This window comes from Silurus meridionalis, chromosome 3 (genome assembly GCF_014805685.1).
Source record: "Silurus meridionalis isolate SWU-2019-XX chromosome 3, ASM1480568v1, whole genome shotgun sequence".
NCBI lineage: Eukaryota > Metazoa > Chordata > Actinopteri > Siluriformes > Siluridae > Silurus > Silurus meridionalis.
This window is the reverse complement of record NC_060886.1, coordinates 21,409,083-21,422,590: the sequence shown is the minus strand read 5'-3', so window position 1 is coordinate 21,422,590 and position 13,508 is coordinate 21,409,083. Positions and strand designations below refer to the sequence as shown.

Sequence of the window (13,508 nt, the reverse complement as noted above, 5' to 3'; positions counted from 1 at the left end):
TCCTCTGCATTGTGTAAGCAATAACTTCAGGAAAGTTCTCTGTACATCATCAAGTATACAACTGTCTTGACCAGCGTTCATTTAGGAAAAAAAAGGAAATATGGATAAAGACAAAGACATCCCTGAATCCCAAAGGTAAGGCTTTGTATGATTTTTACTCATTATTTAAATGAGACGGACATTAATCTTGAATATTGTAACAATTTCTGTGTATATATGTATAGAGATACAGATAGAGAAAGAGAAAAAGGTGTCTGCTTTATATTTTTGATGGCATATTTGAAAAAGGGAGAAGAAATGGCAATAATGATTTTGATATTATACATTTAAATATATATCTTTCTTATAATATATCATTTATTGGTTTCAGCAAAAAAGTCTTTGGATTAAAAGTGAAGAAGAAAAAGAAGAAAGCCGACAAAGCTTTGGTTTTTGCAAACAGAGGTGCTCTGGGTATGGCCTCCTAAGCAAATAAAGTATTATGAAGTGATGCAGAAATAATTATGGGGATTAACAGAAGTTAACTGTATCTTATTTTTTTAGACGATTCAGAGAATAAAAGTGCTGTTGAAGAACCATCAGGTGCAGAAATTAAAATTCCTGAACCCAGCAGTGAGCCTGTCCTCGCTGCCTACACGTCTTTTCGAAAAGTTACTAATAAAAAGAGGTGCTTTTAAAAAAATAAATTTAATTCAACACATTTTCCTAAGCTAATATGTGGTTCACAAAGCGTGTGCATATTTTTATGCTATTTTGTGTCTTATTAGATCCAAGCTTGTGACCAAGATTTTGGAAAGTGAAAGCAAGCCACAAACATTTCAGGTAGAAATGACTTATCTGTTTATATATTACTTATCTAATTATCTAAATTTAGACATTGAATGAACAATTAACAATCCCCTTAGATATCCATCACCATCACAGAGGCTAGACAGCTGGTGGGTGAGAACATTGACCCCAGTGTGGTAATTGAAATTGGAGATGAAAAGAAGCAAACATCAGTAAAAGAAGGCACAAATGCACCTTTTTACAATGAGGTGACTTCACCTTACATTATCATTAAAGGTTTTTAAGTCGGCATTTGTGTTTTTTCTATCATATAAAACACTCTTTTTTTTCTCCCAACAGTATTTTGTGTTTGACTTTTTTGCACATCAAGAGATCTTTTTTGACAAAGTCATTAAACTATCAGTAAGTATATATAAATATAAAAGAAATTATAAAAATCCGATACGATATATATATACCTTTTATATGTTTTTTTCCCCATAAGGTAATGCATTCAAAGATCATGAAAAGCTTTTGTGTGGGGTTGTTTAAGATTGATGTTGGAACTGTCTATAATCAACCTGGTAGGTGCTCCTGTATTTAAATGACACATTTGTTGTGATCCACTTTGTTCTCCAGATCATAAGCCCTGTATTGTCTGTTGCAGGTCATCAGTTTACCAATAAATGGGCAGCTCTTATAGATCCTGCAGACGTCAACACGGGGGTCAAAGGTCACTTAAAGTGTGACATCTGTGTGACCGGGAAAGGAGATGTGTTGCCCCGCTCTCAGAAGTTTAGTGATGCTGAAGAACAAATAGAAAAGTAATATCTTGTCATATTATTTGTTCAAAGAAAGGGTAACCAGTGGAAGAGATTATCTCTATACAGTAATTATCTGTATCACTTAATTAACTGTAATGTTCAGTTAGCTTACAACTCTGTCAATATTTCCCTTTCAAAATTGAGACTGTTTACGATTAACCACATGCACAGTATTAACTTTAATGCAATTGGTTTTGAGGAGATAACCCTCTACAATAAAAAAACTCATCCTGTTTTGATCTAGAAACCCACTGCTACCTAAAGGTTTCCCATCTATGCGTCCATGGGCTCGCTATTATGTGAAAGTTTACAGAGCAGAAGGTCTTCCCAGAATGAATTCTAGCATCATGGCTAATGTGACCAAGGCATTTGTTAGCGACAACACAGCACTTATAGACCCATATGTGGTAGTATCATTCTTTGGACAGATGGTAAGTCTATTTGACAAGCATAAATAAACAATGATGGACAAACAAAATAATCTTCTTACACTTTTGTAATTACAAGAGAAGCAACAGTGTCATTAATGTAGCACAAACAATTGATGTGCCTGAAATATTCACTTTATTTTTGGCTCACCTATTCTCAAAATCCTTCTAACAGGGCCGGACCTCCACACAGAAGAGCACAGCAGACCCTGTATGGAATGAGCAGGTGGTATTTAAAGAGATGTTTCCACCTTTGTGTCAGAGGCTAAAAATCCAGGTACTGGATGAGGGTAGCATGAATGATGTAGCTATCGGGACTCATTACATTGATCTGCGCAGAATCTCTAATGACCAGGATGGAGATAATGGTATATATTAGATTTCAATTAATTTGTGTGTGTGTGTTTGTTTGTGTGTGATGCTTTGCAATGGTCTTTCACTGGTATTATTCTTTGTTTATTTAGGTTTCCTTCCTACATTTGGTCCAGCCTGGGTCAACATCTACGGTTCAGCCCGCAACTCCACACTTGTTGACGACAGTCAGGAGATGAATGAGGGAATAGGGGAAGGGGTGTCCTTTCGAGGAAGAATTTACATCCAGCTTACTGTAGAAATCCTGTCAGGAGGGGCAGAGACTAAATCTCTTTCTTTGAAGCTGCCTTTTAAAGATTCCAAGGGTGGGAAAGCAGCCACTAAAGACACCAAAGCTGCCGCAGGAGGGGCAGGTGGAGGAGATGAAGACAAAAGCAAGGCTATGGGAGCCATGGTACTGCCTGTGGATCCACCTGAAATAGTAAAGAGCTTATTGTTCCATTTTCTGTTAATTATTGTCACATCTCACCTCTCTTATGTCAACAGTAAAAGCAGTAATTTGTGTTTTTTGTTTTTTTGTTTCATTGTGTAGATCAGTGAAGAAGATAAGGAGAACTTCCTGCTGTTTGGTGCTGTGTTTGAGGCGTCTATGATTGACAGGAGGATTGGTGACAAACATATCTGCTTTGAATTCACTATTGGTAAAATAAATACTAATGCTAATAATACTGGTAATGTTGACTTACATTTCACCTTGGTCATTATAATATTCAAATTGTTATGTATACTTGTATTTTCCAGGAAACTTTGGTAATTCTATTGATGGTGCTGCTTTACCAACCACCAAGAAAAAAGTAGATTTAAATCAAGAACCTGCCATGACTACTCCTCTCCTAGAAGTTCAACCATCAAAGCACTGCAAATCCACCACACCTGCAGAAAAGCCTCTTATTGGAGATGGATTCAGGTAAATTCACTGTTCTTCAATTTTAGGTTAATCGTTTTGAAGCATTTCACTACACATGTTATGATCTGTGTGATTCCTCTGTAAAGGAACTACTTCTACTTACCCATTTCAAACAAAAAACCATGTGCCCATGTGTGGAGCTCATGGGAGGACTGGGCATACCGCCTTCACCATTCAAACATGCTGGACAGGATAGCAATTATGTTTGTAAGTCAGCATACAGTTGTTAAGAATTACACCAGGTGACCTGCTGATAAGTTTCTGCTTATGACCATGCCATGTCTAAACCAGGAAGAGGGAGTAGCCAAGGTGGCAGAACTGGACAAGCTGGTGGATCCATGTGCAGAGCCCTTTATGCGTGCTGTTTTACAAGACTTTTGTAAGGATGCCAGGTATAAAAAAATTCATGCAGTTTGATTAGATCTTCCACTCCAGGCATAATGCAAGATAAGTGATGTCTGCCCAACCATGCAAAGTGTATATGTGGTTTTCTTCCTTAATAGATAAAACCCTCACAAATTTTAGATAAAAAAAAAAATCTATTTTTTTAAGTTTATTTCTTATCAATTTGTTAGTTTTATAATTTATATTTTTTTCTACTTACAACTTAACAAATTTTAGTTTTAAATTCGGAAATTCCCTGCCCCTCCCCTCTTAATTCTGTTTTTAAATCCCATATTAGCCCTAATCAGCCGTCATAAAAATATACTTTAAATTTTTATTTTATATAAACATATGATAAATATATCTGAATCATTAACTCTAGAGTTGACTATATTTATTTGATTAGATATTATTATATATCTCCTCATATTTAACAAATACATAATTTTTGATGATTATTTATTCTTTTGCTTCTCTAGAGAGTTTATCAGTTTTGCTGAAAAGAAGGCAAAAGGAGCCAATTTAACAATGTTGGATAGGAAGAGGCTCATGCTGTGCAAACAGGAACTGGTGAGGGATAACAAGCAACACAGCAGGCAGCCTGATTGTGTACATTTCTCTTTGTGAAATCTCCATATCTGTTGACTATTTTGGTTCTGTTACTATCTTTTTATTAGGAGAGCATAATAGGTGTAACTGGAACCATCACTGAACCTAAGAGAAAACCTCTAACTGTCAAGGAGATGTTGCGAGAGGCAGAGAAGCTCGCTCGTAGAATCAGATTTTTGGTGGAAGAGGTCTATATTCTTGTTTTCCTGTGTGTGTGTGTGTGCGTGTGTGTGCGTGTGCGTGTGTGTGCGTGTGTGTGTGTGTGTGTGTGTGTTTAATGCCTTTACCATTTTTATTAATACTGCTCCATTTCATTTCGTACTTAGCCACAGCACACACTGCCAGATATATTTGTATGGATGCTTAGCAATAATAAACGCATAGCATATGCCCGCATCCCTGCACGCCACCTGCTTTACTCTGATAACCTTGAGGAAAGAGGAATAGACTGTGGCGTGATCAAAACCCTGTTCCTAAAGGTACTACACTGCTAAATAACATTCTTATGCAGTATATAATATTAGATTTTCCCTATTAATCTGAAAGATTGTTCTCAGAAAAGAAAAAGCTTGTATTCAATATTTTGCCAAATGTCTGACACTTTCTTTTTAAGCCCCCATCCAAACGTGGAGCAATTGGCTGGATAGTGCAAGCTAAATTGGATGTGTACTTGTGGCTGGGCAACAGCAGAGAGATGTCTCATATGCTGGAGAATCTCCCAGCAGGCTTTGAGCCACATGGGTTGTCATCAGAGGAGGGGAGGGAATCTGTTCCAGAGAGTTTATTCTATAAAGGTAACAGGTTTAAAAATAAGGTTTTATATGGTATGTTTTTTGTTTTATCACAATGCTCTTTAACAGTTGATTTATCAGTGTCTAAGAACAGTGAAATTACACAAAAGAGCATTTTTTTTCAAGACATACAGTATTTTCCCAGTGCAGTAGAAGTGCTTGATTTTATGCTTACCAGAAACATGTAAACTGTAAAACTAAGGAATAATGCAACTAAATGTCAATATACTCTTGCACTTACATTGCTTAAGTAAGTGCTAATACTTGGGAATTGATCAGTGCAGAGTTATGAGGCAGTAAGACATGTTGTAAATGATACAATTCTGTCTTTCTTTCAGAACATCATAAGTTTCAGATGAGAGCTCATATGTACCAGGCTCGTGGGCTCATTGCAGCAGACAACACAGGCCTGTCAGACCCCTTTGCCAGAGTATCCTTCCTCTCCAACACTCAGTGCACTGCAGTAAGCACATCTAAATAGAGATGTGATGATAATATCAAAATCTGTTGAACATTCTTTGAGATACACACAGTTTTCAGAAACACTCCTTCTGTCAAGGAGCTATAGTTTGTAGCTTTTGATATCCTGATACTGATCTGCAAATTGAAGGACATCTGGCCACATTTTTCTTATGCTTTTTGTAACAAGCTTTGGAGGAAACACTGGGCAATATATTTTATAAAAGGACACTATGAGGACACTATGCAAATCTTTTTCTTGGTGTATTTAAAACCTTTTAACCCTGAAATCTCATCTTTATCTTCTTCTTCCCTTAGATAATTAACCAGACTCTTACTCCAACTTGGAACCAGATGTTGTTGGTACATAAGATGTCTCTGTACGGAGATATCAGTGATATAGTAAAAGAGCCACCACTTGTTGTTATTGAGGTCTATGATGAAGATGCACTAGTAAGAGTTTCAATCATTTTAATATTTAGTGCATTTACATTTCTTAGATTTTAGTATTTTTTTTAGCTAACCTGATAAGCAGTTAATAATTAATGGAGAAGAAAATCACGTTTTATATACCTTTGCTTATTTAAAAAGTAATCATTAAAGGAAGACACAACTCAATTAACACAATTAATACATTAAATGTGTTAATATGGAATTGCTATTGGTCTGCATTGTCTGCATCTCTGGTGTCAATAGAAGAACAAGAAAATTATAAAACATGATGAAGTTTACAGTCAAGCCAACTCAGAAATGTATTAGAAAGTGAATATATGATGCCACTGTTGTTAGATGACACGCTAGTTATAAATTATTTATTCATGGTGGATTTTTGTGTTCAAATCAATTTGCCAATTTATAGGGTAAACCAGAGTACCTGGGCTCCACCTCAGCTGTGCCAGTGGTCAGGCTCAATAATGAACCATACACACCACCTCAACTGCAGTACAGTCCAATTTTTTATGGTAGCATATCTGGTGGCGACATACTTGGAGCTTTTGAACTTATCCAGGTACAGAGCAACATTATGAAACACATGAAACATATCAATATTTTGGGGGTTATTTATCACATTTATCCTTGTATATCCTGATTTCTCTGCGTTATCTTGTATTATTTCATTTTGTATTATATAAATGACATTGTGCTCAAATGTAATAAAATCAACACTAATTTACAAATTTAAATTCAAAGACAGGAGAGAATCCTTTACCTGAGATAGAGAAAGCAGAGGGCCAGATCTACCCTGTGCCCTCATACATCCGACCTGTGCTCTGCAAGTATACAATTGAAGTCAGTTTAATAGTACTGTACTTTTTACTGTCCAGATATCTCTTAAAGTTGTGCAGTGTATTAATGTCTTGTGCTTTAGGTTCTGTTCTGGGGGTTGCGAGAACTGAAAAAGGTGCAGCTCCTTCCTGTGGATCGACCCCAGGTTTTCATTGAGTGTGCAGGAAAAGGCGTTAACTCCTCTGTAATACAGAGCTACAAGAACAACCCAAACTTCACTGTTCTTGTTGACTCCTTTGATGTGGTAATGCTGACATTGTCCTAATTTGTAATTGTAATGTCCTAATTTTACAAAATGTATTGCATTGTTTTGTGTGATGTTGATTATTACTAAAGTATTTTGTAGTACATTGACATTCTGCTTAAACCGATAATGATCTCAGTATAATAACTGAATCTTGAGGTCAAAAAGTGTTTTATATAAGCTATTTGGCCCTTATTTATCAATCTTTTAAACAAGTTGTAAATAAATAGTTGCATAGTCTAAAACAAAACCCTACAAAAAAAGGTGTGCAATTTTTTTGTGCAAATTGAGTTGCATTTTGTGAAATCTAGAAATGGATCGTAATTGCCCGTCCAAATATAGTTTCCTGTTCCTCTATGCAGGAGCTGCCTGAGAATGAGTACCTCCACCCTCCTCTCACAATTACTGTTGTGGACTGGAGAGCTTTTGGCAGGAGCACTCTTGTGGGGAGCCATGTCATAAACAACCTGAGCTTGTTCAAATACAAGCCTCCATCTTTACCCCCTCCCAGACCTCATCCACCCGAGTCAGCCATTATAGAGCGTAATGAGCTTTTTATGTTGGCCAACTTTTTTTTTTTTATTATTACATTGTTCTTATAGTACTGTATATAGCCTTCACACCTACCAAAAATCCTGATGTCTGCTAATCTAAATGTCTATTTATTTCTAGCTGCTTCACTTCCTAGACAAAAGGGCACTGAAGCACAAACCAGTGAGGACATACACATAACTATAGAGCAGGAGGAGGTCAGCAAACCTGCTACTATACCTGAGCCAGTGCCTCAGGACAAGAAGGTGAGTCAAACACTCAGGTATAAATACACAATAAAATATTAGTGCTGCTGAATCCTCCCTGTTATTATCCTTTAACACAGGACAAAGTCTCTAGGAAGAGCAAGGCACGATCTACCAAACGAAAGAAACGCACTGCTGCTGATGAGTCTGCAGACAACGTCATTGACTGGTGGTCTAAATACTACACTTCAATAGAGAAAATTCAAATGGTCAGATTATACTCTTTTTACAAGTGCAACCCAACCCTAATACTAGTCTATTTTGCTTGGTAATTTTGATAATCACCTAATATTTTCATCCATAGTTAAAACAAAAAGATGGCAACCCATTGTCAAACATCTATGACGCTGGTAAGTAACAGAATTTGATTGTATTTGCCCATTACACTAGACATCAGTTTAGCAGAAGTGAAACATATCATGCCAATCTTAGCCCCGTTCAGAGATACACACACATGTTGTGATGTATTGCAGTACCTCCTCTTCAGAACTTGCTCACAGATGGAATATCCAATATGGGTAAGATTAGCTGGAGAAAATCCAGTCCATTGCATGCAGATGTTCTGTTAATGGCCAAAGCTACTTATCAGTGAAAAACTAAAAAGAAAACAACTTTATCAAATCAGAGACATTGTCTATAACTATCTTAAATGGGGCTTAAAAACATAGAGCATTATATAATGTATGAATGATGATTATTTTATGTACAGTATTTTTATTTTTTGCTAAACTCATGTAATTTCTAACCAAAATGCAAAACCACATAATAAATGTTGTATTTTACCTTAAAGCTAAGACATTGAAAGAGAAGAAAACAGAGAATAAGTTGAAGAGTGTGCCTGAGAATACCAGAATTGCAACCTTAACGGTAACTCCATTGTTATATGAGTGTTTAATTTGATGTCTGCAATTAGTCCTATTGTGTTTGTTTTGTAGAAGACAAAACAAGAAGTGTTCTACTTTTCTCTATATGTTTTTTCATGTAGATATATGACAAAGAGCTGGAATCAGAGTTTGGCCCTTTTGATGACTGGGTCAAAACATTTAAACTGCTTCGTGGTAAGGCAAATGAAGAAGAGGGCTCCAGTGTGGAGAGGTTTGTTGGGAATTTCAAGGTGAGGTATTACTGCATAAGAGTTTTTTCTTCTTCTTTGAATTGAATATATATATATATATATAAAAGATATTTCTAATTGATATACAAAAAAGAAATGTCTGTTAAATGTCATTCTCCCAGGCTGGGTTTTGTCTGTATAAACTGCCTGGTGGTGATCAGGAAGAGGGTTTGGACTCAGGAGAGTATAAAATAAGCCAGGGTATTCCCCCCAACTCAGCTGTAAAGGTCCTGATCCGTGTCTACATTGTTGCAGTAAGTTTTCATAAAATTGTTTTTAGAAACACTAATCCACTATACTCTCTGCATCTACAATTCAAGCTTATGTATTTCATTATATCCAGTTTCCTGCATAAGAAATCATTTGTACTTTTTCTTTCACATAAAATTAACATTCATTTCAATAACATTCAATAACCGAGCACAATCAGCATTACTTAATAATCATTGCATGTAACCTAAGCATTGCTGTTCTGGACTAATTTGTTCTATAAACATTCTAACAGATCTGATGGTCCCTCACATATACCTAAAACAGGATATAGAGTAAATAATCACAATTTTAATGATTTCCATGCAACAACTGTACAAATGGTGTGTACATTTTTATTAGGCCTCAAACCTCCATCCAGCCGACCCTGATGGAAAGGCAGATCCTTATATTGTGCTGAAACTAGGAAAAACTGAAATCAAAGACAGAGACAATTACATCCCAAAACAACTCAATCCGGTGTTTGGGAGGTAAGAATTATAGACATTTAATCAAAATGTGAGAATACTGTATAGTGGCTGGTTGTCTGGTTTGACTCAGAAAGTCATGTTTCTTCCTTAGATCGTTTGAATTTCAAGCAACTTTCCCCAAGGAATCCTTGCTAAAAATTCTCATCTATGATTTTGATGTTGTTGGTGGAGATGATCTGATTGGAGAGACACATATTGATCTGGAAAACCGATTTTATAGCAGGCACAGAGCAACCTGTGGGCTCCCAAATGAATATGCCATGTGAGTATATAGATCAATTTTACTGTTTTTTATGCTTTTCCCTTACACCTTATATAATATAATTTTTTTTAATATAACTGCTAGTGAGGGCTACAACGCCTGGAGAGATGCCATTAAACCGACTGAGTTGCTGATTAAGCTGTGCAATGAAAACAAACTTGACTGCCCTCGCTTCACTCATGGTAGAATCACCATTGGAGAAAAGGTTTACACCGGAAAAACAGTCTTTGTTGATGAGGGTGATTACAATAATACATAATACACTGAATACATTTCTGAAAATAAATGTTCTCAATGTTGAGTGCCATGCTTTTACATTTTAGATCAGGTAATTGAGTCCCATGAACATTTGGCACTAAAGGTACTGCACAGATGGGAAGAAATGTCAGGTGTGGGCTGCAAATTGGTACCAGAGCATATTGAGACTCGCACACTCTACATAAAGGACAAGCCAGGCATGGACCAGGTAATTCTCGGTTGCATTAAACCTTTTACAGCTCAACTGCATTGCATTGTGCCATTATCCGTAGTATTTTATTTTGTAAGGCTCAACAGTAATACCTGCAAGTTCATTTATTCAATTTAATTTATTTTATTTAGTCCATTATAACACAGCCAGGGGGTCTGCACAGAGTAGAGAATGTAAATAAGAGCATGCAAATTACATACAATTTTGTAACATTTTTAACCCTGAACATCAAACCCTCAACAAAACATAAAACCTGAGTTAGGAGGATGGTGAAATAAGGTCTGAATTTGTCAGTGATTAAAAAATACATTACTCTTACTGAGGTAAAGGGCCATATGATGGCTGGTTTAAGCAATTCAAATGAATCATGTTTGTGTGAAAGTGATAATTTGTGGGTCTTAATTCTGTGGTTCTTTTAACATGCTTTTTTGACATTGCCTGAAACTTTACAGAAATATATCTATGTGTATTCTTTAGGGCCAGCTTCAGATGTGGGTAGATATCTTTCCAATGGACCTGCCTCATCCTGGACCTCCTGTGGACATTTCACCACGCAAACCCAAAGGGTAACACAATATAGCTATTTAAACATTACCCATCTTTAATCATTGCAGTTTCTGATAAACTATATTCTTTATTTCAAAGATATGAATTGAGAATCATAATCTGGAACACAGAAGATGTAATTTTGGAAGACACCAATTTTATAACAGGTCAACAGTCCAGTGATATCTACATTAAAGGGTAAATCTGTGCGGTGTGCTTACACAGTGAAAAGACTGATAAATTGATTACTGTACATCTGCCCAAAATGTGGTTTCTTACCAGTTATTTTCCATCCACACATCCTCAGATGGATGAAGGGGCTTGAGGACGATGCCCAGGAAACAGATGTCCATTACAACTCTCTTACTGGTGAGGGCAACTTCAACTGGCGCTTTGTGTTCCCCTTCAACTACCTGCCAGCCGAGAAAGTGGTGGTGGTAAGCAAGCGTGAGAACATCTTTTCTCTGGACAAGACAGAGCAGAAGCTGCCTGCAGTCTTAGTGCTACAGGTGTGGGACTTTGAAAGATTGTCTTCAGATGACTTTCTCGGTAAGACAGTATACTACACTTTAATCTGACAAAATAATCTGCATTTAAGATTTTGCTACATACATTTCTGTAACAAAATTTACAACTATAGATTTTTTTAAATTGTAATTCCAAAGTTTATGATATGTCTATTGTTTTATATTTCCAGGCTCAGTAGAATTAGACCTGCATGGGTTTCCTCGTGGTGCCAAAACAGCAAAAGACTGTAAGATGGAGATGTTAATTAACCCTAGTGACAATATATCCATCTTCCAGCAGAAACGTGCCAAGGGCTGGTGGCCGCTTGTGAAGGCTGATGATCTTACAGTATGTAAACCATCTTTTATTTTGTTCAGATTAATTCATATTTAGCAAAAACCCCAAAGTCTCAACAATCTACAGTACATAAATAACATGCAGCTTATTCTGTACAATTCTGAAATTAATATAAATTAATTTGGTTAAATTGGTTTAATGTAGGGAAAAGTGGAAGCTGAATTCCACTTAGTGACCGTTGAAGAAGCGGAAAAGAACCCTGTAGGTCGTGCACGCAAAGAGCCAGAACCACTGGAAAAACCCAAGTAAGATGAATGTAAAGCGTATTTACTTAACCAGAGAGAAAAGAGAAATTGTAATACCTCTTTCAGAACTGTCACCCCTTTTCATATTTCTGATGTTGTGCATGTCTGCAAGTTTTTTTAAGTCGAGCATTATATCAAACTGCTTGTTTTTTCTTTCTAGTCGACCAGATACAACCTTCTCTTGGTTTGTGAACCCCTTTAAGTGTTTCTTCCATCTCATCTGGAAGAACTATAAGAAGTACATCATAGCTGCTCTGGTGCTGCTAATCCTGGCACTGTTTCTTGCCCTGCTGTTCTACACGCTGCCAGGGGCGATCAGCAACAGGATTGTCAGTGGATGATCGATCACTCTTGGTAACGAGTCGTTGGGCTCATTTTAATATTGCACTGTTTGATATTAGCATTTATATTGATAGTCTCTCCTATTTACAAACCTAGAAAGAAATCTAAACTATTATCGAGAGGTGACTATAATGAGATGATAGCAAATGACAATTGCCATTAACTGTGTCATTTTTAGAGATATTTATTAGGTCAGCCAAATGTTGGAATCTAATTTTGGGGGTTGATGTAAAAACACATTAATTTATAAAAGGTAACTCAAAATGTATAAGATTGTTATTACATTTCTGCTTGTATAATTGTGCTTTACGAATTTGCTAATGATAGTATATAAGCTCACAGTTTTTGCAACACAATTGTTTTTTATATGGCTCCATAAGTGTTTTCGCTAGAAAAATGTCGAGGAAATGTTTTTGTTTATCAAGTAATTTTACATCCATTTTTCCATAACAATATGTAAGAACTAACACAATAAAAACATTTGGTAAAAATGACACTATAGTGATGCTTTCTATCAGAAACACATTAACAACTATAATAACAAATCAAGTCTACATCCTTACTCTCATATACATGTATACACATGTAAAACCACAGACAGGTTAAGTGAATAACATTGCATATATCATTACAATGACACCCAAAATGTAAGGTTTCTGTTTGGATGAAAATTATATATATATATATATATATATATATATATATATATATATATATATATATATATATATATATATATATATATAGAGAGAGAGAGAGAGAGAGAGAGAGAGAGAGAGCACATTATTGTATTGATTAAAATGTTCAGCTGCCAACAATTCTTTTAATCCTACATATTGCATTGGGTAGCTTTGCATTTCCTACACAATAGTTTTTAAAGATATATCTAGTAGCCATGCTGAAGTTTAATGGTCTGTCAGTCAGAGAAAACAACTAAGGAAATCATTGGAATTAGGTTAAGAATTGTCCAATATTAGTAAACGCTTTAATGATCCTACTTTTTTTCATCAACCAACACCAACAACGGTTATAAAAAAAATAAAAATAAATTACCCT

General features: G+C 35.9%; 1 protein-coding gene across 1 annotated transcript; it reads left to right on the top strand.

Annotated features, from left to right (window-relative positions):
- Positions 1-11: 11 nt before the first annotated feature.
- Positions 12-12,946, top strand: fer1l6 (fer-1 like family member 6). Its single transcript, XM_046845475.1, has 42 exons — positions 12-135; positions 371-453; positions 544-667; positions 768-822; positions 906-1,037; positions 1,129-1,191; positions 1,274-1,352; positions 1,436-1,592; positions 1,837-2,023; positions 2,196-2,388; positions 2,485-2,813; positions 2,925-3,033; positions 3,134-3,299; positions 3,386-3,506; positions 3,591-3,691; positions 4,163-4,253; positions 4,361-4,480; positions 4,619-4,771; positions 4,906-5,086; positions 5,422-5,546; positions 5,861-5,995; positions 6,402-6,551; positions 6,734-6,832; positions 6,912-7,073; positions 7,436-7,616; positions 7,746-7,870; positions 7,951-8,079; positions 8,175-8,220; positions 8,344-8,388; positions 8,661-8,737; positions 8,856-8,984; positions 9,107-9,238; positions 9,597-9,724; positions 9,816-9,986; positions 10,071-10,225; positions 10,310-10,452; positions 10,933-11,021; positions 11,101-11,199; positions 11,309-11,550; positions 11,699-11,856; positions 12,010-12,110; positions 12,271-12,946. Exons 1-42 carry the CDS (start codon positions 101-103, stop codon positions 12,449-12,451), a joined length of 5,481 nt encoding a protein of 1,826 aa, XP_046701431.1. The 5' UTR covers positions 12-100; the 3' UTR covers positions 12,452-12,946.
- Positions 12,947-13,508: the final 562 nt, after the last annotated feature.

Excerpts from the sequence above, each read along its gene's own strand:
- fer1l6 (XM_046845475.1), top strand. The coding sequence starts at position 101 with ATGGATAAAGACAAAGACATCCCTGAATCCCAAAG. Across the intron at positions 2,814-2,924 it reads CTGTGGATCCACCTGAAATA|ATCAGTGAAGAAGATAAGGA; the intron begins GTAAAGAGCTTA and ends TTCATTGTGTAG. Across the intron at positions 8,738-8,855 it reads CCAGAATTGCAACCTTAACG|ATATATGACAAAGAGCTGGA; the intron begins GTAACTCCATTG and ends TTTTTCATGTAG.